At 48.8% G+C, this 25,676-nt stretch overlaps 9 protein-coding genes across 9 annotated transcripts; 4 read left to right on the top strand and 5 right to left on the bottom strand.

Moving 5' to 3' along the window:
* Positions 1 to 56: 56 nt before the first annotated feature.
* ASPWEDRAFT_40056 (putative AMP binding domain protein) lies at positions 57 to 6,644 on the bottom strand. Its single transcript, XM_040835235.1, has 6 exons — positions 6,413 to 6,644; positions 6,295 to 6,317; positions 2,361 to 6,136; positions 2,096 to 2,305; positions 1,420 to 2,023; positions 57 to 1,367 (listed from the first exon to the last, which is right to left on the bottom strand). Exons 1-6 carry the CDS (start codon positions 6,470 to 6,472, stop codon positions 437 to 439), a joined length of 5,604 nt encoding a protein of 1,867 aa, XP_040688609.1. The 5' UTR covers positions 6,473 to 6,644; the 3' UTR covers positions 57 to 436.
* Positions 6,645 to 7,758: 1,114 nt separating this feature from the next.
* ASPWEDRAFT_40053 (40S ribosomal protein uS7) lies at positions 7,759 to 8,954 on the top strand. Its single transcript, XM_040835234.1, has 3 exons — positions 7,759 to 7,998; positions 8,201 to 8,384; positions 8,471 to 8,954. The coding sequence occupies exons 1-3, from the start codon at positions 7,853 to 7,855 to the stop codon at positions 8,786 to 8,788; spliced, it is 648 nt and encodes a 215-aa protein (XP_040688608.1). The 5' UTR covers positions 7,759 to 7,852; the 3' UTR covers positions 8,789 to 8,954.
* Positions 8,955 to 9,329: 375 nt separating this feature from the next.
* Positions 9,330 to 12,067, top strand: ASPWEDRAFT_132696 (SDA1 family protein). The gene is made up of 4 exons (XM_040829292.1): positions 9,330 to 9,441; positions 9,542 to 9,577; positions 9,649 to 9,936; positions 10,001 to 12,067. Exons 1-4 carry the CDS (start codon positions 9,395 to 9,397, stop codon positions 11,880 to 11,882), a joined length of 2,253 nt encoding a protein of 750 aa, XP_040688607.1. The 5' UTR covers positions 9,330 to 9,394; the 3' UTR covers positions 11,883 to 12,067.
* Positions 12,068 to 12,434: 367 nt separating this feature from the next.
* Positions 12,435 to 13,602, top strand: ASPWEDRAFT_40051 (uncharacterized protein). The gene has a single exon (XM_040835233.1). The coding sequence runs from the start codon at positions 12,588 to 12,590 to the stop codon at positions 13,350 to 13,352; it is 765 nt and encodes a 254-aa protein (XP_040688606.1). The 5' UTR covers positions 12,435 to 12,587; the 3' UTR covers positions 13,353 to 13,602.
* Positions 13,603 to 13,672: 70 nt separating this feature from the next.
* Positions 13,673 to 17,338, bottom strand: ASPWEDRAFT_154448 (Hsp70 family protein). Its single transcript, XM_040829667.1, has 2 exons — positions 17,061 to 17,338; positions 13,673 to 17,004 (listed from the first exon to the last, which is right to left on the bottom strand). The coding sequence occupies exon 2, from the start codon at positions 16,983 to 16,985 to the stop codon at positions 14,034 to 14,036; it is 2,952 nt and encodes a 983-aa protein (XP_040688605.1). The 5' UTR covers positions 16,986 to 17,004; positions 17,061 to 17,338; the 3' UTR covers positions 13,673 to 14,033.
* Positions 17,339 to 18,225: 887 nt separating this feature from the next.
* On the bottom strand, positions 18,226 to 19,436 carry ASPWEDRAFT_109888 (putative mitochondrial phosphate carrier protein (Mir1); the record flags this gene model as incomplete). The annotated part of the gene is made up of 4 exons (XM_040828124.1): positions 18,226 to 18,325; positions 18,380 to 18,664; positions 18,722 to 19,141; positions 19,288 to 19,436. The coding sequence occupies 4 exons, from the start codon at positions 19,434 to 19,436 to the stop codon at positions 18,226 to 18,228; spliced, it is 954 nt and encodes a 317-aa protein (XP_040688604.1).
* Positions 19,437 to 20,299: 863 nt separating this feature from the next.
* ASPWEDRAFT_68366 (uncharacterized protein) lies at positions 20,300 to 21,187 on the bottom strand (the record flags this gene model as incomplete). The annotated part of the gene is made up of 4 exons (XM_040838965.1): positions 20,973 to 21,187; positions 20,622 to 20,829; positions 20,384 to 20,526; positions 20,300 to 20,305 (listed from the first exon to the last, which is right to left on the bottom strand). Exons 1-4 carry the CDS (start codon positions 21,099 to 21,101, stop codon positions 20,300 to 20,302), a joined length of 486 nt encoding a protein of 161 aa, XP_040688603.1. The 5' UTR covers positions 21,102 to 21,187.
* Positions 21,188 to 21,583: 396 nt separating this feature from the next.
* On the top strand, positions 21,584 to 23,494 carry ASPWEDRAFT_171758 (uncharacterized protein; the record flags this gene model as incomplete). The annotated part of the gene is made up of 7 exons (XM_040830830.1): positions 21,584 to 21,650; positions 21,698 to 22,105; positions 22,155 to 22,750; positions 22,802 to 22,846; positions 22,896 to 23,118; positions 23,168 to 23,420; positions 23,467 to 23,494. 7 exons carry the CDS (start codon positions 21,584 to 21,586, stop codon positions 23,492 to 23,494), a joined length of 1,620 nt encoding a protein of 539 aa, XP_040688602.1.
* Positions 23,495 to 23,710: 216 nt separating this feature from the next.
* On the bottom strand, positions 23,711 to 25,587 carry ASPWEDRAFT_59439 (uncharacterized protein; the record flags this gene model as incomplete). Its single annotated transcript, XM_040838455.1, has 3 exons — positions 25,089 to 25,587; positions 24,082 to 24,540; positions 23,711 to 24,007 (listed from the first exon to the last, which is right to left on the bottom strand). Exons 1-3 carry the CDS (start codon positions 25,155 to 25,157, stop codon positions 23,711 to 23,713), a joined length of 825 nt encoding a protein of 274 aa, XP_040688601.1. The 5' UTR covers positions 25,158 to 25,587.
* Between the last annotated feature and the right edge of the window lie 89 nt (positions 25,588 to 25,676).

The raw sequence follows: 25,676 nt of genomic DNA, 5'->3' as shown, positions 1-25,676 counted from the left end.
CAAAATAAAAGCAGGGGAAAGGATCTCAGGAAGCAAAAAAAAATGGTTTTGGTGGTCACATGCATATGGATGGGTATGTATGTACAGGAAACATGATATATCATTCATCATGAGTAAATAGTATCAGAAGGAAAGCAAAGGGGGAAGTAAATAACAGTTTAGTGCAAGACAAGAAAAAAAAAAGATAAAGCAAGCTTAAAAAAATATAGGAAAAGAAAGAAGGGAAACATCCTGAACAAAGTGTGCCCGAATCCAATAAATCCATGCCGACCGAAAAGAAAAAGAGATAAAAAATGCAAATGGCCATTACTAGACCAACTGGATATTTATGCCTGGGTGCCATGCATGGGTTTATTAACTGAAATTTGACGATGCCGCGGTTCTGTATTAGAGCTTGAGTATCAGATCGTAGTAAGGTATCTTGTCTCGCGATTTTTTACTCTGCATATCCGGTCCCTTCATATTGTCTTCTCGCATGATCATTGTGACCTGGGGCCTGTCCGTAACCGTCCAGAGTTGACTGATACATGAGCGCCTCCTGAGGCCAGTCCTCGACATTCTCTTCCAGCGTTTCGGGGTGGGGCTGGTCATGAGGAGTACTGTTTGTGACGGTGAACCCCTGGCGCCTGGGCAGGGAATCCTGTCTCACTGGAATGTGGCTGGGGAGAGTCTCTGGCACTGCGCTTGGAACATTTGCATCAAGGGGTGGGACGGTGGCCGCTGAATGGGCAAACTCCCCAAAGTTGAAGCCAAAATCGGGATTATCAATCGTTGTAGGAGCGTCGTAGAGCTGGTGTGGTGTATGTCCGTTGCTCGGAGGCGCCGGCTGGATTGGCTCCGCGATCTGGGGAACGGCAGATATTCCTCCTGATGCAGCATCGGGGTAGTTGATCTCTGGAAGCTCTGTTGCTCGTTCCTGCACATCCTGGTACGAAACCATCGAAGCCTCTGGCCTTTCTTCGAGTACTGGTGCTGGCGACCGAGGAATGGTGGCAGCATCATTCTCTGGGACCATGGTGGATCGTCGAAGGCTGTTACCCATTGTGCTTCCGGGTTTAGAGCTTCTGCTAGTTCGATGCTGCGGGGCTTCTGCTAGGGGGTTTTCGGCACCTTCCACGTCACGGATGCTGAATTGGGCAATTGTCCGCAGTTTTCGAGTAACCCACGATGCAAGTACCTTGCCTCGCTGTTTCTCGCCCAATCGAGAACGAGGGAAGTCGCCTTGAGACACAAAAGCCACAATGTCGGCAATGACCTGGTGCTCGTTGAGAATAGCATCTACGATGACAGGAACAACAGATGCCAGGTAGGCTTTCCGTGTAACCTCGACCACAACAACAATTAACCCACCGGCCTGGAAAACAGCACTATCACAGTAATGTTAGTAGCTATTCATCAGGACAGAGACAAATCACTTACCATCCTCCGGCCATGATGTTGCGATGGCATTTTTCCACAGAATTCTCAATATCCATAGGGAAATGGTTCAATCCGTTAACCTCGAATGTTTCACCGATACCTCCAAGGACGAATAGGACTTGCATCTCAACGGCCTGGCCTCCGGGGCCAATTGGCCTTGTGACCGTGTGCAGGAAGCCGAGGTCACCAGTACGAACGTAGGCAACATTAGGATCGCCATCGATGATTCGACCGTTGAACCTCTCTACATCGAAGTCCTGGTTCGAGCGATAGAACGACTTGGCACAAGCATCTGACTGAACCCAGATCTCACCATATTCACCCACATGAGACAAGGTGCATGTCTCCGGGTTCACGATGGCTATTTGGGTATTGACAGGCACCATTCCAGAGTCTTGGACGACTAAGGCAGTTGAATCTGTGTCAGGATCCACAGGGCAAATAAGCCCGTGGCGCAAAGACCGAAGATCCAACCACAACTCAACCGGCTCAATGCACATATACGACCTGGTTACCACCATTGGATTGAGAACATGCGAGTATACGACATTGATGGCGGTTCGATCAAGGCCGGCAGAGGCGAAATGTAGGCGCACTTTTTGATCTATAGTCAGGTCGCGGTTAGAAGGCATTCACAACAGGGGCGAGCGGTAGGAAATAAACAAATTGGACGTACATATATCGACCCGTGGTCGAGAATCCGAGGATATCATTAGGTTTTTCAGTTCTTGGAGCTGGAATCCCTTTCCAGTCATAGCACTCATAGCATAGTCCAACATCTGGCTGGTGGCATAGGTATCCTTGATCTTGTACCGCGCAAGAGTGACGAACAATGACATGGGGTTCTGCGCAAAATCAACAGGCGACACAAGGTATGTCGGCGCTCCTATAAGCCTGATTAGCTTGAATCAATGCACAATGTTGGAATTCTGCTTCCTTACCAACATAGATTCCCATCAAACAGGTATGAAGGAATCCAAGACCCAAAGTGCTACGAACACTTCCCAAAACCGGCCGTACGCTAGTCATTTGGCACGTTTCCTTTTGCACCTTGCACATGCCTAGAACAGTATCGTGGCCGATAGAAACGGATATCCGTCTCTGATCTGGTGTCCAGTAAGTCCATATCATAGCCGGTCGGCCTCCCTGGATCCATGTCTCTTTCATAGTATAGCCAAGGTCTCGGCAGCTGTGCGATTGTTTCGTTGGCTTCGTGGTGTTGTAGATCGCCGGCACGCCGATCCGAAGAACCTGCGCGGACTGCTTGATGTGCTGAGAGACAAGCTTCTGTCTCATCACATGGTCAACGTCGCTGTTAACAATGATTGCCTTTACATCAAAATCGTTGATAACATGGAGAAAGGCGGGGGCATCTTCTGAAAGACGGTTTTGATCAATAGGGGCGAGAGGAATAACAACCACACCCAGACACCAGCATGCATGCACAGCAAAAACATACTCCTCAGAGTGGGTGTACATCAACGCCAAGTGATCTCCAGGTCGAACCTTGACCTTGTTCTTCAGGTAGGTAGCTACAGCAGCCACCTTCAAGTCGAACTTCCTCCAGGTAAGACCCTTGCCCTCCTTTCCACGGCCGTCAATAGAACAATAAGCCAACTCTTCTGACTGTCGAGAAACGCGCCATTGAAGGAGGTCAACAATGGTTTTAAAGCTATTAAGTGGCGTAGAGGTACGGTCATCCATAACAACATCGCGGTAGTCTACACCTGAGTATTGCTTTTCTTGCATGGCAAGCATGTCTTGCCTGGTCATCAACGCAAGAGGAGACCAGATTCCTCCAACTGGATCGACACCAACTGGCAGGTTCATCACTGACCGTTCGACCCCAAATTTAACATGCACACAAGGCAGACTGCCAGCATCGAACTCTCTGCGACAAAGCATGTTGCCAATCTCTTGTCTTCCATTTTTGGTAACACGAGGAAGGGTGTTTGGGGCAGTAAGGAGCACACAATACACTCGAAGATGGTGTTCTTGATAGAGAACCTCCATGCACCGCTCCGCCAAAGACTCGAGGAGAACCGAGTCGAGTTGCCGCGGGGGACCGCCAGAGGTCGTTGGCGCAGTTGATGCAGCATAGGACTCTAACACCACGACCGGAAGATGCTCATCGTTGACAAAAACATCAAAGGCAGTACAGTCATGGATCTTCGGCAAATTCTTCAGGATGCTGACAATCATGTGTTGGACGAAGAAATAACGATGTTCAACAATTTCCTGCCCATGTTCAACCCATTCCACCTTTTGACGGAGTCGGTCTTCGTAGAGGCCGAGAACAAATATTTTCCCTTCAATCACGCAGCCCAAAAGGCCAGTTCTCAGAAATTCAGGTTCCACCAAGATTGGAGTGGGGTTCCCTTCCTCGAACTTGTATGGTCGTGCATGGAAGATTGCTTCAGTATGCTTTGGCAACGCCCAGAAGCCACCCGAAAGAGACGGCGAGTCAACCCAGATCTCACCGATCACATTCGAAGTGCACAACAAATTGGTCTCGGGGTCGACAACAGCAAGCGTTGCGTCAGGAATGGGGTAACCAAATGAGCCGACGCGCACAGCATGTGTCATGGATCCAGCGAATTTTTTGGCCTCTTCACCCATAGCCAAGACCACAATCTCATTGCTTTTCAAGGCCTCTTTATCGAGAAGTACCTCTCCAATTTCATTCTTTCCCTGTTCCTTAGGGGCTGGAGCAGGCGCACCACCGCCTAGTAGACTACTACCAAATCCGCCTTTAGTATCCGCCTTCTCAGACTTCTTTTCCTCTTTTTTAGCATCTAAACGCTCGGCCGGATCCATTTCATGGGTTAACGGACATCCCATCCGTTCTTCGCCGCCCAGCCAATCTCGTACACTTATCACCATACCACCGTGTTCGGGTAGGCATAGCATTGGAGCAACGATCTCTCTGGCTCTCGGGTTTCTCATTGGTCTTAGCCATCGATCTGCGAGGATTTCATGGAATTCAGGATCAACGGTAAGTGTGTCAATGAGACAAAGTTTGACGCTTCCGAAGTTAGGCTCGGAGTTTTTCTTGTAATGCCTTGTCGCCATCGGATTCTGCTGGTAGTTATAGGCAGCTATTTTCAACCCGGGGTAATCCGCAGCCATGATAGTGGCCCTGTACTTTGTGATAAGATGAGCGTAAAGACCTGGGGTTTCAACGGCTCTATCCTCAAGCCAGACACTCGTATGGCCACCGTATACGGCAAGAAGAAGACCCAAAATCATACCGATGCCCTGTCTGGGGTCAAGGTAGGTAATGATAGTTTCTCCATGCGGTTTATAGTTGCTGCTACCCCCAGGAACTGTAGTGATCATTGCACTGAGGCACGCCATCTGGTGCATGATTGTTCGGTGACTCATGACTACACCACGCTGATCTCCGGTTGGAGCACGCGAGAACTCAATATAAGCCAGATCTGGAACCACAAGAGGCGGAACATCATCCTTCTTCTTCGGGTGATAGCTGCCAAATTCATTGGTCTTCCACCATTCCACACCTCTTGGCCAGTTTAGCTTCTGGGTTGTAATATCTCTCTGGAAGTTTTTGAGGTTGTTCTCCGTAGTCAAGGCAAGATGCGCCTGGGTCGAAGTAAGGATTAGGTTGAGCGATTGGTAGTCCTCGAGACTGTTTATCGGTACAGCAACGACTCCAGCGATAAAACAGCCCATAAGCGCGACGGCAAATTCAATGACCTCGGTATCTCGGTAAATCAAGGCCACACGGTCACCACGGTATAGATTACTCTTGTCCCGGATGACCTGCGCAACTTTCTCCGCACGACTGGCGAGCTTCTCCCAAGTGATTGATGCAATTTCCTTACCCTTCTGGTCCAAGACCCAGTAGGCAGCTTGCTTGGGATGAGCGCGGGCTCGGTGCCGGAGTACCGTAGGGATGTTGTCAAACTTGGACATAGGTGTGTTTTTATCGTGCGGGTCGTTGACTGCAAATGGAATGTCTCGCGGCTCGAGTGGAAGCAAATGATCGATTGTTTCCCCTTGAGGAAGGTCTGAGGCGGGGATCAATGGCGGGGCCATGTTTGCTGTAGGAGAAAATGCATCTGACTGAGAGTAACGGTGGAAGCCACCGCCCCCGTAGCTGTCTCTATAATCATCATGCTGCTGGCCGGCAAAATCGGAGAAAAAGCCTTGTTGCGAATCAAGCATCGTCGACTGTCGCGTGATAGCACCCGGGGGCATGTCATAGCCTCCCATGGGGTCTTCCATATATTCCTGCGGCATACCAGGACTGAACGCATAATTCTGGCTCAAAAGGGTTGCTGTTCTTGGATCTTCTGGAGCTGCCGGGGCCTGTTGGGATTTTGGAAGGAAAAGAAGAGAGTCATACGAACTTGACGATGGCATTCGCTCATGAGGCTGCAACATCGCATTCTCTCTGCCATAGTACGCTGAACCATGATCTTCCATCGATGCCTGGGTATCTCCACTAACTCTTCGATCGAATCCGAAGCTTCCGTTGCCATGCATTCGCTCATGCTCATCCGCGTAAGCCTGAGCAGACATGCCTTGGCTTGTAGATTCCGCCGTTGGCGGACGGACATTGAGAATTGCTTGTGGAACATTGCTTGAGCTGCTCAAGGAAGAAGATTGGCCCCCCGAATTATGAGAATTGACGTCCAAGGCCATGTTTGGTCCAAAGAATGACGAAAGGAGGACGGTCCGGCGTTTCTGGTAACTTCAGCCAAGTTAGTCTCAGCCCTGATCTGTCGAACGTCCGGAGCATGTTTTTTTGTCCCCCAAAGGCGGATAAGAAGAAGAAAAAGTTTCATTGTACTTGACGCTTCCAAACCACGGCGAGTCGATCATTGGAATAATCCGGTAGAGGTTGCTTACCCTTTCTCCGTGATATCACCCTCCTATCAACGAAACGAAAGATCAGCTAACCAAGACATAAAATGAAGACCACGAGGGCCTTCAACGACCAACGGTGGTTGTGATCGTCCGGACATACCTCGAATTCCCTGTCAAGACCCCGCAAAGCGGCCTGAAGCTCGGGGTTGTCTTCCGCCATATTTACAAGATGCCCACAAACCGGGAGCCTTTCATTCGAACGCGCGTCGCAGTGAGAGTATAGGGGTCGGGAATATCTTCATCGCAGGGTTCTGGGGTTTGGGTCTGGAGGCGCTGGAGCGACACTGTGAGAGCTCCCTGGTCTTGTGCGGCCCCTTGCGATGGTGATACTTCCTGTCTTTGGGCTCTTGTCTCCCAGTCTCTCTCCGCGCTGGTCAGCCACAACGTCACCTGCCGCCAGGTGGTGATAGGGCCGGTTAAGCGGGCCGTTCGCGCAAAAGCCAGGAACCAATCAGGGGTTGGGGTTGTCTTGCACCGCCACACTGATGCCAAAAATATTCACCCAATGCCCAATTTATGGCACGAGGGATATCCACCATGAGTTGCTCCACGAGAAACATCATCATCAGGATATGTTCAGGGGTAACTACAGATTAGACGAATGTTTAGTGCTGAAAACTCATCATTTAGGCTGCTTGACCTCAATTCCATTTTAATTTCTGTAAGCACTTTACGGTTTGCTAATTGCGACTGCAACCCCAGCGAACCATACCTACTACCGACTACGGAGTAGATTAACATCTTCAGGGGCACATTTCTCCGTAATCAAAAACTAGTCGTGCTCAAGCCTGGTACATGACATCAAGAATGACGAGATAAAAGGGGAGATATGATACGAAATGCACCTATCATCGCTTTCTTGCAGCAGGGGAACTTATGCCATACATTAGTATCCATCCAGTATGGAGGTATGGACCTATTGCATCCTATCAATCTTTCAGAGTCAGGATAAAGCGCCAGGTATTCCATTCATATCATTGAGACATGTTTTCCATCCAATTGACAGCATAAAAGTTATTAGAGCGTATCATTTGACTGACCTAATGTTGTCCTTTGTGAGCCAGGAGGGGTGAGGCAATCAAAGAGCATTGATGATAGCGCGGAATAAGTAGTCTATCGTCCATTGCAATTCTGATTCAAAATGTACATAAGATGAAAGAAGAGAGTCAATTGCCCCAGAGCGAAGCCATCAAGATCAAAGAACTCCCTATCTAAACGAAATGCCATAAGGCGATACTCGCAGGTGATACTCAAGATCAACCAAGACGGAGTGGATGAAGAAAATAAAAACTAGCCCGAATAGGCCTAGGTCGGCGGGAGGCCATGGTGCTCCAATCACATGACTGCGATCGCCTGATTGGCGCTGGCTCTGCCCTAACCCACCCACAGTGCTAAGCGAGGCGCACCTCGAATTTCCTTGCGCTCAGCGAAACATTTCAGCCGACCGACTGCTATCGTCGACGTTGCGAAGACACCCAACGACACCGTCCGTCACCTTCACGAATCCCTCCCTCGACAACAGGTGCATACGGCGTCCATAATGTCTGATCACGGGGAAGTCGAGGTCGAAAACCCCGTCGGGGCTTTCAACGTCCTGCCCAAGGAGGCTCTTGCGGAGCAGGGAAGCGTCAAGCTGTTCAACAAGTGGAGTTACGAGGATGTTGAGATCAGGGACATCTCCTTGACGTAGGTGCCTCCCAATTCATGCGATTTATCTTCTGTGCATCTGTCAAAAAAAAAAAAGAGAGACTCCCGGCCGGTTGGGAAATTCAGATCTGTGGGGAGGACTTCAATATGAAACCGAGAAGGGCTTTTGCACAGCGGGGGAATATGCGAACACAACGAAATATACAGAATCAATTTTGCTGACTCGGATATACGCATACAGCGACTACGTTCAGATCCGTAACCCCGTCTACCTGCCTCACTCCGCTGGTCGCTATGCCGCCAAGCGTTTCCGCAAGGCTCAGTGCCCCATCATCGAGCGTCTGACCAACTCGCTCATGATGAACGGCCGTAACAGCGGAAAGAAGCTCTTGGCTGTCCGCATCGTTGCCCACGCCTTCGAGATCGTACGTGCTTTCCTTGATATGAACCGCGACAGCGGCATACTCGAAGCCATGAGTCCTATATGGTGATACTAATTCTCGCACAATAGATCCACATCATGACCGACCAGAACCCCCTCCAGATCGCCGTTGACGCCATTGTCAACTGCGGTCCCCGTGAAGACAGCACCCGTATCGGTTCCGCCGGTACCGTCCGTCGCCAGGCCGTTGATGTCTCTCCCCTCCGCCGTGTCAACCAGTCCATTGCTCTCTTGACCATCGGTGCCCGTGAAGCCTCTTTCCGTAACATCAAGAGCATTGCTGAGTGCTTGGCTGAAGAGCTTATCAACGCCGCCAAGGGTAGCTCGAACTCCTACGCCATCAAGAAGAAGGACGAGCTTGAGCGTGTTGCCAAGAGCAACAGGTAAAGGGTTATTTGTTGGGTATTCTCCGTTTGGTCCTCTTTTTATGTTTACTGGAGTGGACGGGGGTTCATCGGGATTCAGTCGATTTGCATGCATCTGCGCGACTGTACATATAAAAAGACAGTCACGGAGGGAGCGATCCAAAAAAGAGAGAATCGGACGGCTTTCTTCTATAGTAGTTGAGATGCGATCATGAAGACCTCAGGCTTAAAGTCATTTTCTTTTTTTACCAAAAAAAACAAAATATGTTCAATTCTTATGGTTCTGCCATCATTTCACTGGGCATGATGTGAAATTGATGAACGAAATCGTCAGACGTATCTTAAACGTAGATATACACCCACATATGATATCCTAGATTTAATCAACTAGCCCCTCTTCAACGTCTAATTAATTCCACTTGATCGACGTTCATTTTGACAATAATCGCAGTACTGCTATCATTGCGCGCGGCCCCGACTGTTCGACTCCAGAATTTGATCGCTTATCGATACGGCCGACGGCAGCCCCGAAAAAAAAGTTTCGGAGCTAATCACCAGCCATAGCAACCAACAACCTCCTCCGCTCTCCTCTCCCTCCTCGTGCAACCACGAGTCACAATATATCATCATGGTGAAAAGAAAGTTGGGGGCCTTGGAAAAGGTCGAGGCTGACTTGTAAGTACTCTGGGAGCGTCGTTGCGGGCGGAGCGAGGAATCTGGCAATTCGAACGAAGATTTTCGAACACTACTAACCAGCCTCTGCCGTGCTCTACAGGCCCAATTTGCAGCATAAAATTCGAAGGGACCCAAAGTAAGTTGTATCTAATGGCCATTGCGTTATAATTCTCCTGCAGTATGCTGATATATGTGCGCTTTGATCAGGTCTTACGTCGAAGACTTCCGCGCCCAACATTACCAATATGAGTCTCACCGGGAAATCTTCATGGCAGCGCCTTCGTCGAGCACCGATACGGGAATCATTTCGCTGCGAGAATTAATTGATTTTATCGCTCATGTCGCCGATTGCTATCCAGAAATCACCAAGGAATTCCCGCAGCAGCTCATTGATATGTTGTCGCAGCACCATTTGGTTTTGGAATCCGAGCTGCGAGAGAAGATTGTCGGTAGCTTGGTGCTTCTGAGAAAGAAGGACATTATTGATTCAGCTACGTATGTTGACCTGGACTATACTATCGACATAGAACATTTTACTGACTTTTCCTGTCCGCTTTAGCCTGCTCCAAACATTGTTCCCGGTCCTTATTTCTACACCCAGCAAGACGCTGCGAGCATTGCTTTTCCAAAAGATCCTTATGGATCTTCGTACTGCAAACTCAAAGACAGCGAATCACAAGCTCAACAAAACTATGCAGACTGTTCTATTCAACTTGGTCACTTCAGACCGCACCTCATCCAAAGGCCTCTGGGCCATCAAGATCACCCGTGAGCTCTGGAAGCGGCAAATCTGGGCGGACGCCAAAGCAGTTGAGGTCATGAAGGAGGCTAGTTTGTCGAGCAATGAGAAGGTCACTGTCGGCGGTGTTCGTTTCTTCCTGGGTGGCGACAAAGAGCGGGAAGAAATGGAAGATGAGAGCAGTGACGAAGAGACCATCGATCTTGGACGAGTGAAGCACCAGGTTGGGATCAACAAGAAGACTAGAAAGAAGTCTCGCGCTGTTGAAAAAGCAAAGCAAACTGTCAAGAAGAAGGAGCGCAAGAAGAACCAACCGCACCCGTTGAACTTCTCAGCGCTGCATCTTCTCCATGATCCTCAGGGCTTTGCCGAGTCCTTGTTCTACAAGCATCTCCATAACACCAAGTCGGGTCTGAACCTGGAGCAGAAGCTTCTTGTCTTACAACTTGTGTCCCGTCTTGTTGGATTGCATCAACTACACATCATGCAGCTTTACTCCTACTTCCAAAAATACCTTACTCCCCGACAGCCGTCCGTTACCTCATTTTTGGCATCGCTTGCCCAGGCAACACACGACTTGGTTCCTCCTGATGTTCTTGAGCCTCTGGTTCAAAAGATTGCAAACGAGTTCGTCTCCGAGGCGTCAGCCGCAGAGGTTTGCTCTGCTGGTCTCAACGCCATCAGAGAGATCTGTGTGCGACAGCCCCTCGCTATGAATGAAACATTACTTCAGGACCTTGTCATGTATAGGAAGAGTAAGGATAAGGGTGTGGTCATGGCTGCTAGAGGTCTGCTCAGTCTGTACAGAGATGTTGCTGCGGACATGCTCAAGAGACGAGACCGGGGCAAGGACGCCTCCATGGGTCTCCGATCAGGTGAGCGCAAGGAGAAGCGGTTCGGTGAACAAGATGCTGGTGGAATCGAGGGCCTGGAACTTCTGGGCAACTGGAAAGAGGAGGAGCGCAGGAAGAAGAGAATCGAGAAAGGTCTGCCCTCCGACGCAGAAGACGACGAAGAGAACGAAGAGGACAATTGGGCAGCTTGGAACGTTGAAGATGATGAGGATAGTGATGACTCTGGTGGCTGGATCAACGTTGAGAGTGACGCAGAAATCGACATGAGCGACTCGGACGATGAGAAGACCGACCGTCCTTCGAAGAAGGCTAAGCAAAGCGAAGAAAAGGAGAAGGGAGAAGCTGATGCTGAAGCTGCGAAAGAGGAAGCCAGAAAGAAGGCGTTGCACCTTGCCACTACTCAAATCCTTACTCCAGCAGATCTGGCCAAACTTGCAGAACTGCGCACCGAAGCTTCTGTGGATGCTCTGCTTGGTTCTAAGCACCGTCAAGGACAGAACAGCAACTCTGCTCGACACAAGGATGACCCCTTGACCGCAGCAGAGATCGAGGGTCTTGCTGCTTTGTCGGCTGGAAAGCTTACGCGTGAAGAAAAGATTGCCCACGCCAAGGAGGGCAAGACTGACCGCAATGATCATAAGAGTGTGACGGCAAAGCGCAAGGAGCGCAAGGAGGCCGAGGGCAAGAGTACTACCAACAAGGAGAAGGCTCGCCGCAAGAACTTCATGATGACATTGGGCAAGGCCAAGAGCAAAGGCAAGCGCAGTCTTGTGGAGACACGGAATGTGCTCAAGGCTCACCAAGACAGAGCCCGGAGAGGTGGAAAGAGAGGAAACTTGGGCAATTAATGATTTCCGATGAGCTGAAAAGTGATATTAGAGTATATGCGAGACAAAAGAAAAGGAGTTTTGATGTTGTATCATTGCGTTGCCGTGTTGTGATATATATCTGTTTATGGGCCAGTAAAGCCCCAAAAGAGCTTAGATACCACACTATTCTGTATCTCCTGGATATAATTCAATCATGTTCATTCTTTACTTATACTAGAGTCCGGTCTGGTTGTATGAAAAGTGATCTGTATAAGGTAGAGCGGTACTCCGTTCAACGCGACCTTCACACAAGATAACCAAGTTATTCATATATACACGTCCCGATGTTCTAATTAACAGGCAGTAAATCCCATACATATCCATATAATAATGCAGATAATCTAATTAAACATTTAACATCCAACAGAAACCCTAGACCCTAATATGTCCCAGATAGGATATATTGGTTCTGCGGGCACGTGTCTCTGCGTGTCTGCGCGTCTCGCGCCTCGCGTCTCGTGCCAATCCCCAGCCTTCGATTTCCACGCTTGCCGTCATTCTTCTTTCTTTCCTCCTCTTCTTTTCTTTTCATCTCCCCTCCATATATGTACGTCAGACATACCTTGCATACATTCCAATTCCTTGCATCAACATCATCCCTATTTTGAACATCTGGGGTTTCAACCGTCACTACGCCCCGCAGTCGAGAGATCTATCTTCGCCCAAGTGCTGTGCTCGCCCAAGATGTCTTCAACTACTATCCAGAACGTTGCCAACAACGACACCCTCTCCAAGCGCAGACGCTTCCAACCGCCCATCACATCCTTCTTTTCCTCTCCAGCATCCAACGAGAACACCCCTCCTCACTTATCCCACAACCACTACTCCGCCCGGACCAACTCCCCCACCCCCGCCGTTCCTGACAAGGTCCAAGCCTCACTGATGTCAGTGGGTATGCGTGTCCGCAAGTCCATCGCAGAAGGATACAAGACTCTGGGCGCCAAAAAACTCGAAAATTCCGTCTACGCGGACCAGGATCAGAAACCCCGATACCCCAGCAGCCATGCTGAACTGGCTCCTTTCGGCGGTATGTTCAAACCAGGCGACAATGCCGTTCAGCCTCTGTATCAGCCATCATATCAATCAAGCGATTCTCCGGATATCATTACCGACGAGAACGATGCTTTTTCTCTCCCACCGAGCAGCCAAGAATCCGCCGCGTCCTTCGCACCCCTCAAACGGTCATTTGATGATGACATTGACGAACTCGAGGATGAAGATGAACAGACCTACCAGGACACAAATTTGAGCCACGGTCGCACCATTCTTACACCGACTTTGGGAAACCAAAGACGACGGTTCATCGCCATGGAATACCAGAACAAAATGGACCTAGATGATTTTGAAGAGCCATCTTTCCTTCGAAGACGGGAAGAGGTCGACTCTGATTATACACCGAAAGCAACTGACAGCTATGATATTGGAACGGGTGGTGCTATCTTCCGTTGAACAAAAAGCTCTTGCTTACTTTTGTCCTTGCGAATCATGCCTTTTGCGTCGTACGTATTTGGTGTCACTGGCCGGTTTCCCGTGAACGAAAAGTGATTCGTTTTTTCCTCGTTTCTATATATGTGTGTATGCTTTATTGGGATATTGATTTTGGGTTGGATTGGTTTATCAAGGCGATGATTATGTGTGCAAATACCCCGAGGCTGGTTTATGATATCTTGTTACTTTATCCTGTTACATTATTTTTCGCCACAGGGCTTGTATTCATTATGAGTTCGATACATTTAGATTTAGTTGATTTATACTTATTGTATGGATAGGAGGATGGTTTGTCAATATTACAGGTTGAATACATCTTTTGAGAAACTTTTGATAGCCGAGTTTATATTCTATCTAGTTTACATGCAACCAATCCCGTACCAGATATGAACGCGAGAGGTAGCTGGATCAGGTAGAATCAGATGATAAAAAAAAAAACGAAAGGTCATGGTCATGAAAAGGTGGCAATTAACCAAGCATATTCAAGGTGGGGAGCTGGGAAATCTTCAGTAAAATAAAACAGGACGATAATATAAAAAGGCGAGGCGAAAATAACGCTCAATCCAAACAAACTCCCACCGTTTGCTTTGAAGGGGGGTGTACATATGATAATGATGTAGATGATTTCAAAAAGACAAATGATTACAGCTCATCCTTGCGAGGAGCCTTCTCTTTTTGCTCCTTTTCCTTCTTCTCGGTCTTCTCCTTTTTGCCGCTCTTCTTGGCCTGGCCGTTTCCAGATCCCTTTCCGGGCTTGGAGGCGGCCGCACCCATCTTTTCGTAGATGCGGTTCATGATGCGCTCCAGTTCCTTGAGGCGAATGTCAAGTTCGACAACGGTCATGGCTGGGTCGTCGGACTCGGTGAGCTTCTCCTGCAAGGCGGACTGGGCCTCAAACCAGGCGTTGGTTGACTCGTAGGCCTTGTTGAGAGTGGCCAAGTCAGAGGGCTGGAACATGGTGTATTTCGGTCCAGAGGGTTTGGGAGATGGGGTCGTCTTGGTCGATGAGGTCTTAGACGACGAAGAAGAGAATGCATCCTCGTCGAGTTCATCGAGAGGGTCGACCGTCGAGGATGGAGATTCGCTGGCGGTAGTTGTGCTGGCCGAAGATGCGTCTGTCTCGCTAGTGGACGAGCTAGAAGCCGAAAGACTCGAAGAGTAAAGGTCTTCATCTTGCTGAACCTGCTTCTGCATGACGTCGGCCACTGTCTTGGCGTTCTTGAGGACTTCCTGGAGCAGCTCCAAGCGAGCCGGTCGGGCAGTGTTTTCCTGCTTCCTCTTGAGAGCAGGGTTGACGATATCCTTCAAGCCCTTGAGCTTCTCCAGGAAATCAGGGGTCTTTGCGTTCTCGCTTTCATCATCCATCCATGCACTAGAAGCCGTAATCTTCTCCTTAAGAATATTCAGTTGGTCCGGCTTGACTGTCTTGATAAACTCATCGTCCTCGACCAGATCCCGGCTGCGGTAGATGAATGATTCCAGTTCGTTCAAAACTTCCTCGCGCAAGAAACGCTCACGGTCCGAGGCGTCGAACGCAGCCAGGCGGCCCTTGATACGGCTGAGTTCCTCGACCGAAGGAGCAGGTACTCCCAGGGGCGAGGTCGTGAAGCTAATGGGGATGGATTCAATCTGGGTCTGGACCTTGGTTTCTTTGGCACCCGTAGCGGGAGCTTCATCCGCGGATGTTGTTTGTGTCTGAGGCTCTTCGTGCTCCAGAGTGATCGACTCGCTAGGTTCTCCATCCTCTCCCAGGGGAACCTGCTCATCCTTCTTGGATCCCAAACCGAAGAAGCCCTTGACATCCTCAACGATTCCTTTCTTGGAGCTCTCGACCTCGCAGCTCACGGATCCAGCAACCACCTCGGGAAGACCATCGACTTGACCGAGACGAATAGAGAACTTAGTAGTCATGTTTGCTGCGGAGCAGTCAAACTTCTCTTTCAGGTGGGCGACGGAGGCAGTAAGATTCTGTGTCTTGACAGCCAGAACCGGTGATTCGGTAGGGATTTGCTGGTAGAAGCTGAATTCAAAGTCTTCCAAGTTTTTCAGAGTGACCTGCTTCTCAGGACCAACCAGAGAAGTGGGAGTGAACAGCTTTTGCTGTCTCTCCTTACTCTCAGAGGACCACTTCAGCACAATAGGGTAGCTGGACGCATCGCTAGCGCGAATGTCCTTGACGCGGAAGCTTGGGCTGAGAGCAGCTCCCTTGAAAGCGGCTCCAAAAACGGCAGCTTCATCAGCGTTGACATTGGTTCTGAGTTTCTCTGCTCCGCAAGCCTTTTCCAGCTCCTTCTGGACAAATGGTGTCCGGATAGCTCCACCGTGCAGAATAACGGAATCGATGTCGGTCATTTTCAATCCAGCGGCAGCCAAAGCTTGTTCCAAAGGAGCTTCGACTCGAGCCACATGCTGCTCGGCCAACTCTTCAAGCTTTGCGCGACTCACACGGTACTTGAAGTTGACATCATCCTCATAAATGCTCTCGAATGCGGAACCGGTTTCACTGTTCGCGCTCAGAATCTGGCGCATTCTTTCAGCGTCCTTCCAGAGTCTCGCCATGGTCTTTCCATGACCCGCAATCTGAGCGGGGGTAACACGGTCCTTCAGTTTCTTTTCCTCAACCAGGTTGGCGATCATGTCTTGAACAATGAGATCGTTGAGAGCGTCTCCACCCAGGGACTTGTCCCAGCCTGCTCCAATCACCTGAACCTCCTGGACAGTCTTGTTGAATCGACCGATATCCTTAACGGCGCGGCTTTGGAAACGAAGGACACTGGCAGAAGTAGAACCAGCACCCATATCATAGACGATGTGGTACTCTGGCTTCTGGCCATCCGAAACGCTGGGGAAGGTGCGGCTCATGGCGTAGTTGAGACCAACCGCGAGACCATCACTAATCAAAGTCTCGACATTCAAGCCGGCCAACTCAGCCGCCAACTCGAGACTTCTCTTTTCCTCCGCAGTGTAGAATGCGGGGTAGGTGATGACAACGTCACGGATGTCAGATCCCTTGCCAGCCAGAACATCGGCGTTTGCCTTGATCTGCTTCAACTGCATGGCCAAGATCTCCTCGACCAAAAACGCATCCTTCTTCTCCGCCTCACCGAGTCTGTTGCTGCGCAGTCCGACAGTTCCCCGGTTACCGGGAGCGGCTTCCACTCTCAAGGCGGGATATCTACCCTGGTAGGTCTTGACAGCCTCATCCTGTCCACCGTTGAAGGGAACACCGAGCAACTTCTTCAGGTTCGAATAGACATCGTCGGGGTACCGAGCGGCCAGCGCCAAGGCGTCGCCACCGTAGAATCGTTCAGGGAATTGGCCGTTACTCTCTCTAGTAGGCTTGAACGCGACAGCGGCCGACTCTTTGCGCTTCGAATCCTTTGTGAGGACGATCTCGAGCGGGATTCCGGGTTTCACGAGCGCGCCCTTAAGATACTCGGTGCCGACATCGATACCAAGGACTGCGGACCCGGCAGCGGAGGCAGGCGCAGGGAAACTGACGAGGAAGAGGAGGAAGGGGAGGAGCACGAAAGAGAAAATTGGCGAGGAGAATGTTAGCGAATCTTGTAGGCGTCGTCGGCCGTGGGGAGCCATTGTCTATATAATTTTGCCGCTACCAACCTGTCAGTCAACTGGTTATGTCTTTGTCCTTGGGTATAGACGACTAACCTCAAAGGCGGTATGACGATAAAGCGATTGCAGATGCTAAACGGTATGGAATTACACTAAGAGTGTACTCACACGCAAGCTTGTCGTGGGGAAGGAGATACGAAAAGCAAAGCGGATGATGTTGATAGTTGAAGGAAGAAAAGAACACCTTGAACTAAGCCATCCAGCACACACAGTCACACACTATACTGGCCAGCTGGCAGTAAGCATGAATAATAAAGGGTCCGAAAAAAAGGGCTGAGATGGAGGAAAGCAATCGATTATCTGTCTTGAATTAAGAAGCTGGGAGAGGACACGTTTGGGGCGAAACGGTGCAAACAGGCCCATTTTGGGTGTGTTTGCATCCACGCCGGGATGATCGACGCGAAGATCGAATATCGACGAGTCCCTGCAGACGCAGTGGAAGGAAGAAGCTTCCAAGGACTTCATGGTTGTTTGATGCTATCTGCGGCAATCTTCAGCTTGGTTTATCGTTGATGTCCTTCCTTTCTTTGCTGTCCCTTCGGATGATCGAATTCAACGATCCACTAAGACGGCTTTCATCTACAAATCCCATGAATTCCAATAATCAAACTGGATAAATATATCCTAAACCCAATGTTAAATCTAGGAAGATATCGGGGAAATGGTATACCATTCATTTCACGGGCGCGTAAGCATGAATTCGATTGCGACTGACATTGGGATGTCTGCTCGGGAGATATATATACAGGGAAATGCTTCAAACGCGATATGATAATGTTGAAGAGACCTCGAAATGACAACTCGTAAGAGATGCCCTGCTAAACATCCAGAGTGATGATCGAATCTTATGCCGGTTATAACCAATATCTCAACCTCTTCTTACTGTCTCTGCTGCATTGGATAGATCTACAGTATTCGAAATGGGTGGCAAATATTAAAATGTCAATGCGTCTATTTAACTATACTACAATCTAGACAGAAGGATACAATCAATTCAAATATTCGTGAAACACTGATCCAAGAGATGGCATGTAGATTCGACCACACTTCACTTGAATCATTAAAGAAGCGCGATGCGCAAATCAACAACACTCTTTTGTATTCGGGAAATGCCGCAGAATATGTCGAGTATCATTCTGACAGTTCTCGAGTAGTTAAACGGGCGCGGGTATTTGTGCTAGCCCATTTCCTCATGAATTATTTATTTGCCGATCTCAACACCGCCGGTGGCACCGAGGAGACGCTTGATGTCACCGTAGATGGCGAACTGACCAGCAGTCAAGGTACCAACCATGAAGAGACTAGAGGAAATATTAGTTACTGTTTCATTCCGAGAGCGCGTACAGAAAACTTACCGAGCACCAATACCGGCGTAAGAGCCACGGAAGCCGAGCTCCTTACCGATCTTAGCGAGACGGGTGACGGTACCCTCACCAGGAGCACCCTGGGTCTTGTTGATCTTGGACAGCATGGTGTCGGCGGGCTGAGAGACAAGGGCAGCGGCGAAACCAGCGATCAAACCAGAGCCCAAGTTGATACCAGTCTTGGCACCGTCGGAGAGGCTCTGCTTGTCGAAGGAGTTGAGGATGGTCTCAGAGACCTTCTCGAAGACGACGAACTTGGCCATGGTGTAAGGGATCCTGTAATTCAAGTTAGTTGGGACTGAATCTGTGCCGCACAACGCATTGGATACTTACTGCTTGAAGAGGATGGGTCCGAATCCAGAGTAGAAGGCACCGACACCCTCGTTCTTCAGCATCTTGCTGAATCCGCTCAGCAGACCGCTAGCGTAGGTGGGCTGAGAGACGAGACGGATACGGGTAGCCTCGAGAGGGCAGAGAGCGATGTCAGCGAAGAACTCGGCAGCGGCGGACGAGGCGAGGTAGACAGCGGTGCGGTTGTTGGAAGCAGTCTCGTATCCAAGGGTGTTGATCCACTGCTTCTTGAAGAATTCGTAACCACCGAACTTGAAGGCACCCTGGAGGAAGTAACCGGCGGCGGTAGGGCCGAAACCAGTGAGGAGAGCGCCAGCACCCTCTTTGGCGATGACCTGACGGAAACCACCGATCATACCACGGTTGTAGGTGGCAGGGTCAAGCTGGATTCTGGTCTTGACGCTGAAAAGCAAAGAGAACCCGCGGTCAGCGCCATGGTCACAATTGCGAAAACTCTTTTTTTCTTCGGTGAAGGGATTCTGGTATCGAGGCCGAGGACGGAACACGGCGCATTCACGCGATAACAGACGCAACGAGGTCAGACTTACACATCGACGGGAGTGAGAGCACCGTGGGTGATGGAGCAACAGACGGCACCAGCGAAGGCGAATCTGGAGTAAAGCTGGAGGCTGCTGAGCTCAGGAGCAGCAGGGGCGACAGGGGCCGCAGCCTTGGGGGCCTCAGTAGCAGCAGACATGATTAGAGGAGGAATATGTATTTTATTTTATGAAGAGGGAAAGAAAGAGAGAGGAGTGGGGAGAAGATGAAGCAATTGAAGCTTTGCAAAAACTGGGATGGGAGGAAAAGAAGAGGAAGGATCAATTGAAAGGGAGGCTGGCCTAACCGGGCGGCAAAGGGACTAGCGGCACCGAAACCCGAAAACTTTTCGCGGTCCATGCATTGTTGCGGTCGGGGCCTTAAGTCCGATTGTCGTGCCAACTATGTTTTATTTTTTATACTATGTACAAATGGAATTAAATTGATTTGATTCAATTGGATTTAGATTATATTATTTAGTACTTCTTCTGTTGTAAATTGATATTGAAGAGGTCACAGTGTGTGCGGACCATCGGAAGCCGAAGGAAAGGATATAGCCACATGTCAAAGTTTTCAACGTACGTACCATGGACTGGTTCTCGACAAGAACAGGGTATTCAATTAGCATAATTAGTTATATAGACTGATCTCAGATTATCTTTCATATTCACTCAATAAATATCAATCGAGAATACAATCTCAAAGCATTGACTTGGACGCTTCACAGATGGTCCGGGCTACCCGATGACGTATGCGTCTCTATAACAACGCTTCCACCGACTTATGAAAGCCCAAACAGGCATAACATACTGACACAGCTTTAATGCTCTTTGATGTTTATTATTCTGATAATCAGAATCATAATCAGCAATACGACCGAAGGATAAAGTGTTTGATTTTCCTCGAATCACAAAGGCATCTTGGTTTCATTTAAACGTCTCTGATTGGTCAGATTTCACCACAGTTGCGATTATTATTAGAACTGAAGAATTCCAAGACGATAATACCAGTTGTATAGACTGATCATATCTACTGTATATTATAGTATCATTGATACACGAGGAGTCAATGGCTAGACAATGTCAGTCATGGACTTTTAAACGGTACCTGTTTACAGTGTCTCTGAATCACATCCATCGCCCTTGATTCTACTGCACTATTTGACCCAGTATTACCGCGCCTTGCGTATCGTTTGCCTTCAAGACTGACGTGGTTCCTTGCTGATGTGTCACCGCACTCACTACTCGTGCCTGTACAAATGTATGCGCCCTCAAGGGTTCGCGCAGTTATCCGTTCGGCTCGTGGAATATGCTCATCGGTATTGCCTTCATCAGCAAATACATACCTACGATTCCATTCGTGTGTTGGTCCGTAGATCCCACCCAACGGCTAGCCATGGAGCCAGTATACCTCTTCACAAAAACCTCAGGCAAGGGTTCCCCCAAACAGTCCTTCTTTCGCAGATCAAACTCCACAAAAAGTATCCCATCTGCTTCCCAATCTTCGGAATCAATGATTATCAGCATTTTCCGGTAACCCTGATACTCGTCTTCCTGTTAGTCATAGAGCGTGTAGCGTCCGTAGGAAACCGTTGCTTCCACGGTAAGATGCTGGATACAGCGAGCAACTCTCTCATCCTGGCTGGTTTCAGATGGCAGAGGTAGTGCAATGACTTCCACTCGATCTGCAAACTCACACGCTTCGCAAAAACGCGATCAATATATTTTTCTCTGAAAGTCAAAAGCAACAGTGTCCACCCGATCTTTTGCCCCTGGCGTGGTGTCATAAATCTCCAGCGACCTTCGTGGCACATGCATTTCCTCATTCACAACATAGCCGAAGATGACGGACACTGGGGAGCCATCGTGACTGGTAATTGCTCCCTGATATTTGCGGCCAAATCTAGGAGGCTTTCATTCCGCAATTGACTGGTTCAGCGACGAAGAGATAAGAAAAAGAGTGACAGTCTAATAATAACTGTAGGGTCATGTGACATCACATGAATCTAAGACAAGGGATAGTAGAAATCTGGAACAAAGTCTTTTGCGAGACATTGGCGATATATAATTGACTGATTTAAGTCTTAAGGCGTTCGAGTGTCTTATTATATCTTTGTTCTAATCGCATTTAAAGCTGACACAAATTCCACTCGCCTGGATGTCATTTCAAGTCTGTCTGATTTTTGCCTGACCAAGTCATTCTGACAGCCTACATCCAAAACGGGTTTCAGGTCCATATATTTTTTATTTATTGATTTACTTCTTTTGCTTTATTCTCCGATATTATTCTCCTACAATCTCATCTAAAATGCTCTCTTTCCTATGTTGTTTTCCAAATAGGAATAAAGAAGATAAAAAATGGAAAGAAATCGAAGGTTCGTCTGCCCGATATTAGCCAAGAACAATCACTGACGATAAACAGAAGCAGCAGAGAATCTGGATCAGAAGCCATCATGGGATGCCCCGGATAATACTCTCATGATGCAAGCTTTCGAGTGGCATGTGCCTGATGATCAGAACCACTGGCGCCGTCTTCGAAAAGCACTACCCAGTTTGAAAGACATCGGAGTGGATAATATGTGGATTCCTCCTGGATGTAAGGCTATGAGTCCGTCTGGCAACGGATACGACATATATGACCTGTATGATCTGGGAGAGTTTGACCAAAAGGGATCCCGTGCTACGAAATGGGGAACTAGAGAGCAACTGGAAGATCTCGTCTCGTTTGCCCGAGATCTGGGTATTGGGATCTACTGGGATGCCGTGCTCAATCATAAAGCAGCTGCAGACTATACAGAACGGTTTCCAGCAGTCAAGGTCGATCCAGGCCGTATGTATCCAGGACTCGCTTATTATTCATCGGCTAACTGTCACTACAGAAAGAAATGTGGAAACATCCTGCCCTGAAGAGATCGAAGGCTGGGTTGGATGGGATTTCCCCGGTCGTGGAGACAAATACAGCTCCATGAAGTACCACTGGTATCACTTTAGTGGTCTCGATTGGGACGACTCGCGAAAGGAAAAGGCGATATACAAGATCGTGGGCCCCGACAAGGGCTGGGCCAAAGACGTCAGCGACGAGAATGGCAACTATGACTTCTTGATGTTTTCAGACTTGGACTATTCCAACCGTGAGGTCCGAGAAGATGTCCTCAAATGGGGACAATGGATTAGCACGGAGATGTCTCTCAGTGGGATGAGATTGGACGCAGTGAAGCACTATTCAGCTGGGTTTCAAAAGAAATTCATCGACCATCTTCGAGAAACTGTCGGGTCGGATTTCTTTATTGTGGGAGAATACTGGAAGGGTGAAGTTAATATCCTATTGAATTACTTGGAGGAGATGGATCATAGGCTTTCGCTGTTTGATGCTCCTCTGGTCGGTCGTTTTTCGAGCATTTCCCGTACAGACAGAGCAGATCTTCGGCATGTTTTGGATGGAACTTTGGTTCAAACTGAGCCCAAATACGCAGTGGTAAGATAGGACTCCAGAGTATTCCTTTTGATGACTACTAACAACATCTAGACATTTGTCGCAAACCACGATACGCAACCTGGACAGTCTCTAGAGGTCAGTTTATTTTCTGTGCTCTTCGCATCCATAATGCTTACTATACCAGGCCCCAGTTTCAGCGTTCTTCAAACCTCTCGCATATGCTTTAATCCTGCTTCGAAGCCAGGGACAGCCATGTATCTTCTACGGAGACCTCTACGGCATCAAAGGTGATGCCAACCATACCATGCCTCCATCCTGCGGAGGCAAACTCCCGACTCTCGCCCGTGCGCGCAAGTTGTACGCCTACGGTGAACAGCGGGATTATTTCGATCGTCGAAACTGCATCGGTGAGCATACTGCTGAGTACCACTTTATATCTGCTAATCTTGTCTGTAGGTTTCGTGCGGTATGGCAACCGTCGGCACCGAGACGGTCTTGCGTGTGTGATGAGCAATGCCGGCGCATCACACAAGCGCATGTATGTCGGTCGAAACCATGCTGGAGAACAATGGACCGATATTCTCGAATGGCGCAAAGAGACAATCACAATTGATAATCGTGGCTACGCTGATTTCCCCGTTGCTTCAATGAGTGTCAGCGTGTGGGTAAATGCGGCCGCGGAGGGAAGAGCCAGTCTTGGGCGACATTTGTATGTTTCTTCTGCTTCTTGAATGGACTTTACTGACTTTTCACAGCAACAAATATATTTACAAGTATAATTAAATCTTGGGCCAGTTCATCGAAATCTGCTCATTCAATATCGCTATCTAAAACACTAATATTCATGCGTTCTTTCGGGTTCCTACTATCTCACAACTGCCGTCACTCCTGGCTTGATATCCTCCAGAACCTCCTCCAGCTCATTCCATATTTTCTTTTGCATCAGAAAGCCTCCGGGCCTGGTCACATAGGGAGCCATGGAATTACTGGGTGTGGATGTTAGCCCATATCAATGATTCTTAACGTCTTTGCACTTCTTGATGAGGTTGCCGCCGGTGATGAACGCGCCATGGCTCTCTTTGCCTGCATAGTAGCATGGACCAGCGTGCGCGAACCCTCCTCGGCTGTCCATGCTATCAGGGCTCTCATGACTATCAAAAAGATCTTGGCAAATCCCTCAGCGCTGCGGGTTAGATCCGTGTAGCACATGCCCGGGTTGAGGGTGTTGATGGTGACAAACGGCTCAGCATTCTGGATCCGGGCCACAATCTCGCGAACGACGAAAATCTGAAGCAGCTTGGACACATTATACAGATCGGACATGTCGGATGTTCGTTGAACTGCGCATACGCATCCACACCTGAGCTGACTATGCTCAGCGCCGGATCACTACCATTCAACCGGGCACTGCGCTGCAGGACTGACAAGAGAATACAAGAAAGCAAGGTGGTGCTGATAACATTGACTATGATGATACTCTCATGTTCCTCGAGTAGCTCCCAGTTCCATGTTGCGACTCCAGCATTGAGCACGACCTTGTCTAACCGTTGCAATGCCTTCTTCACTCGCTCTCCGAACACCAAGACGCTGTCATATCTGCCATAGTCGAGCTCCCACAACTCTACTATTCCTTTTCGGCCTGTTTCCTTCTCGATTTCTCGCAATGCGGACAGTCTGCGAGACTCGTTGCGCACAGTCGCGATGACCCGTGCTGCGTTCATCCGGACAAAGTATTTGCAAGCCTCCTTTCCCAGACCGACATTGGATACTGTTGCTATGATTGTCTGGTCTGTAAAGTCCGCGACGGGTACTTCTGGCTTCAAGAAAAGCTGGGTGGGGTGTGAAGGTCACTCAAGATCATTTTGGTAGATGATAGGAAGTATTTCCGGTAGGACCTGATGCATCGTACTAGGCAGTATAATTACTTGCTGAGTTAGTATTAGAAAATTATAGAGTATATCAATAAATATTCTTCTTTATAAAATGTGTACTCTTGGTAGATGGTCATATTTTGGGTAAATGGATACAGATGTCGGAGTATGTATTTCGTAACGTGTAGTGTAGATCGTAAGGTAGCTGGTATCAGACAAATTATCTGTCAATCAATTCGGATAACTATATAAGTTCACTTAATTAATTCCAGATTAAGGATATATTGAGATAATTCTGATATCGATGATGTCTGCAATGTGTATAGATGATGTCAGCCTCAGGCATAAACTGCATTACTAGAACAAACAGCCACCCGTAGCGATCGCCATCTTGTGGATCCTCAACTCAACGTCTTTATCTCTTTCATTTCTTTTCCTCTTGATCAATCCAATTCTCTCCTCAAAAACAACTGGACTAACTATGGATCATAACCACAGTGCTGTACATTTGGAATACAGACGGGATGCTCCTCCGACCCAAGCATCCGATCGTGGCGTAAGGATGTTCTGCACATTATTGGGTCCTAGGAGTCTGATGTTCGATCGGAATATCCATCCGGATTGACGCCTCTAGCGGTCGATCGCCACTCTCCCTACGTCCCTAATAACAGCATCCCCTTGTTCTCTTTTTCTCGCGGGGAGATAAGCGAATTTGAAACAACTCTGGAGCCGAATCGAGGAGACCCGGGGAATGCTGCCATGAGCCATGACGCGGCCTGGGGTCAATCACCTGCTAGGGACACAGTACATATCATCGGATATCCTGTTTTTTGCCATTTGGATTATCCTCTGTCCGCAGTCTGCACAACTTCAGGGATACGCCATCGACATCACTATCTATATACTATGTATGGACTTGCTAACGCTAGTTCCCGATGGCTTTCCGATGCCCTGTCGCCTCCCGCGCGAACTGCAGTTTGGTTCCGGACTTTGAGGTCGCTTGCCATCCATGGTTCGGTTCTTGAAAAAATTTTAGGCATTGAATACGATTCGCTACCGTTCAGTAAATATTCTACTTATTCCCAAAGATTGGA

The sequence above is a fragment of the Aspergillus wentii genome (assembly GCF_001890725.1).
Source record: "Aspergillus wentii DTO 134E9 unplaced genomic scaffold ASPWEscaffold_4, whole genome shotgun sequence".
In the NCBI taxonomy this organism is placed as follows: Eukaryota; Fungi; Ascomycota; class Eurotiomycetes; order Eurotiales; family Aspergillaceae; genus Aspergillus; species Aspergillus wentii.
This window is presented reverse-complemented; position numbering and strand designations above follow the sequence as displayed.

Coding starts and splice junctions, on each gene's coding strand:
- ASPWEDRAFT_40056 (XM_040835235.1), bottom strand. CDS start 6,472: ATGGCGGAAGACAACCCCGAGCTTCAGGCCGCTTTGCGGGGTCTTGAC. Junction 6,137..6,294: donor GGTGATATCACGGAGAAAGG/GTAAGCAACCTC, acceptor ACTTGGCTGAAG/TTACCAGAAACGCCGGACCG. Junction 1,368..1,419: donor AACATCATGGCCGGAGGATG/GTAAGTGATTTG, acceptor TTACTGTGATAG/TGCTGTTTTCCAGGCCGGTG.
- ASPWEDRAFT_40053 (XM_040835234.1), top strand. CDS start 7,853: ATGTCTGATCACGGGGAAGTCGAGGTCGAAAACCCCGTCGGGGCTTTC. Junction 7,999..8,200: donor ATCAGGGACATCTCCTTGAC/GTAGGTGCCTCC, acceptor ATACGCATACAG/CGACTACGTTCAGATCCGTA. Junction 8,385..8,470: donor TTGCCCACGCCTTCGAGATC/GTACGTGCTTTC, acceptor CTCGCACAATAG/ATCCACATCATGACCGACCA.
- ASPWEDRAFT_132696 (XM_040829292.1), top strand. CDS start 9,395: ATGGTGAAAAGAAAGTTGGGGGCCTTGGAAAAGGTCGAGGCTGACTT. Junction 9,442..9,541: donor GAAAAGGTCGAGGCTGACTT/GTAAGTACTCTG, acceptor CGTGCTCTACAG/GCCCAATTTGCAGCATAAAA. Junction 9,578..9,648: donor AAAATTCGAAGGGACCCAAA/GTAAGTTGTATC, acceptor CGCTTTGATCAG/GTCTTACGTCGAAGACTTCC.
- ASPWEDRAFT_40051 (XM_040835233.1), top strand. CDS start 12,588: ATGTCTTCAACTACTATCCAGAACGTTGCCAACAACGACACCCTCTCC.
- ASPWEDRAFT_154448 (XM_040829667.1), bottom strand. CDS start 16,985: ATGGCTCCCCACGGCCGACGACGCCTACAAGATTCGCTAACATTCTCC.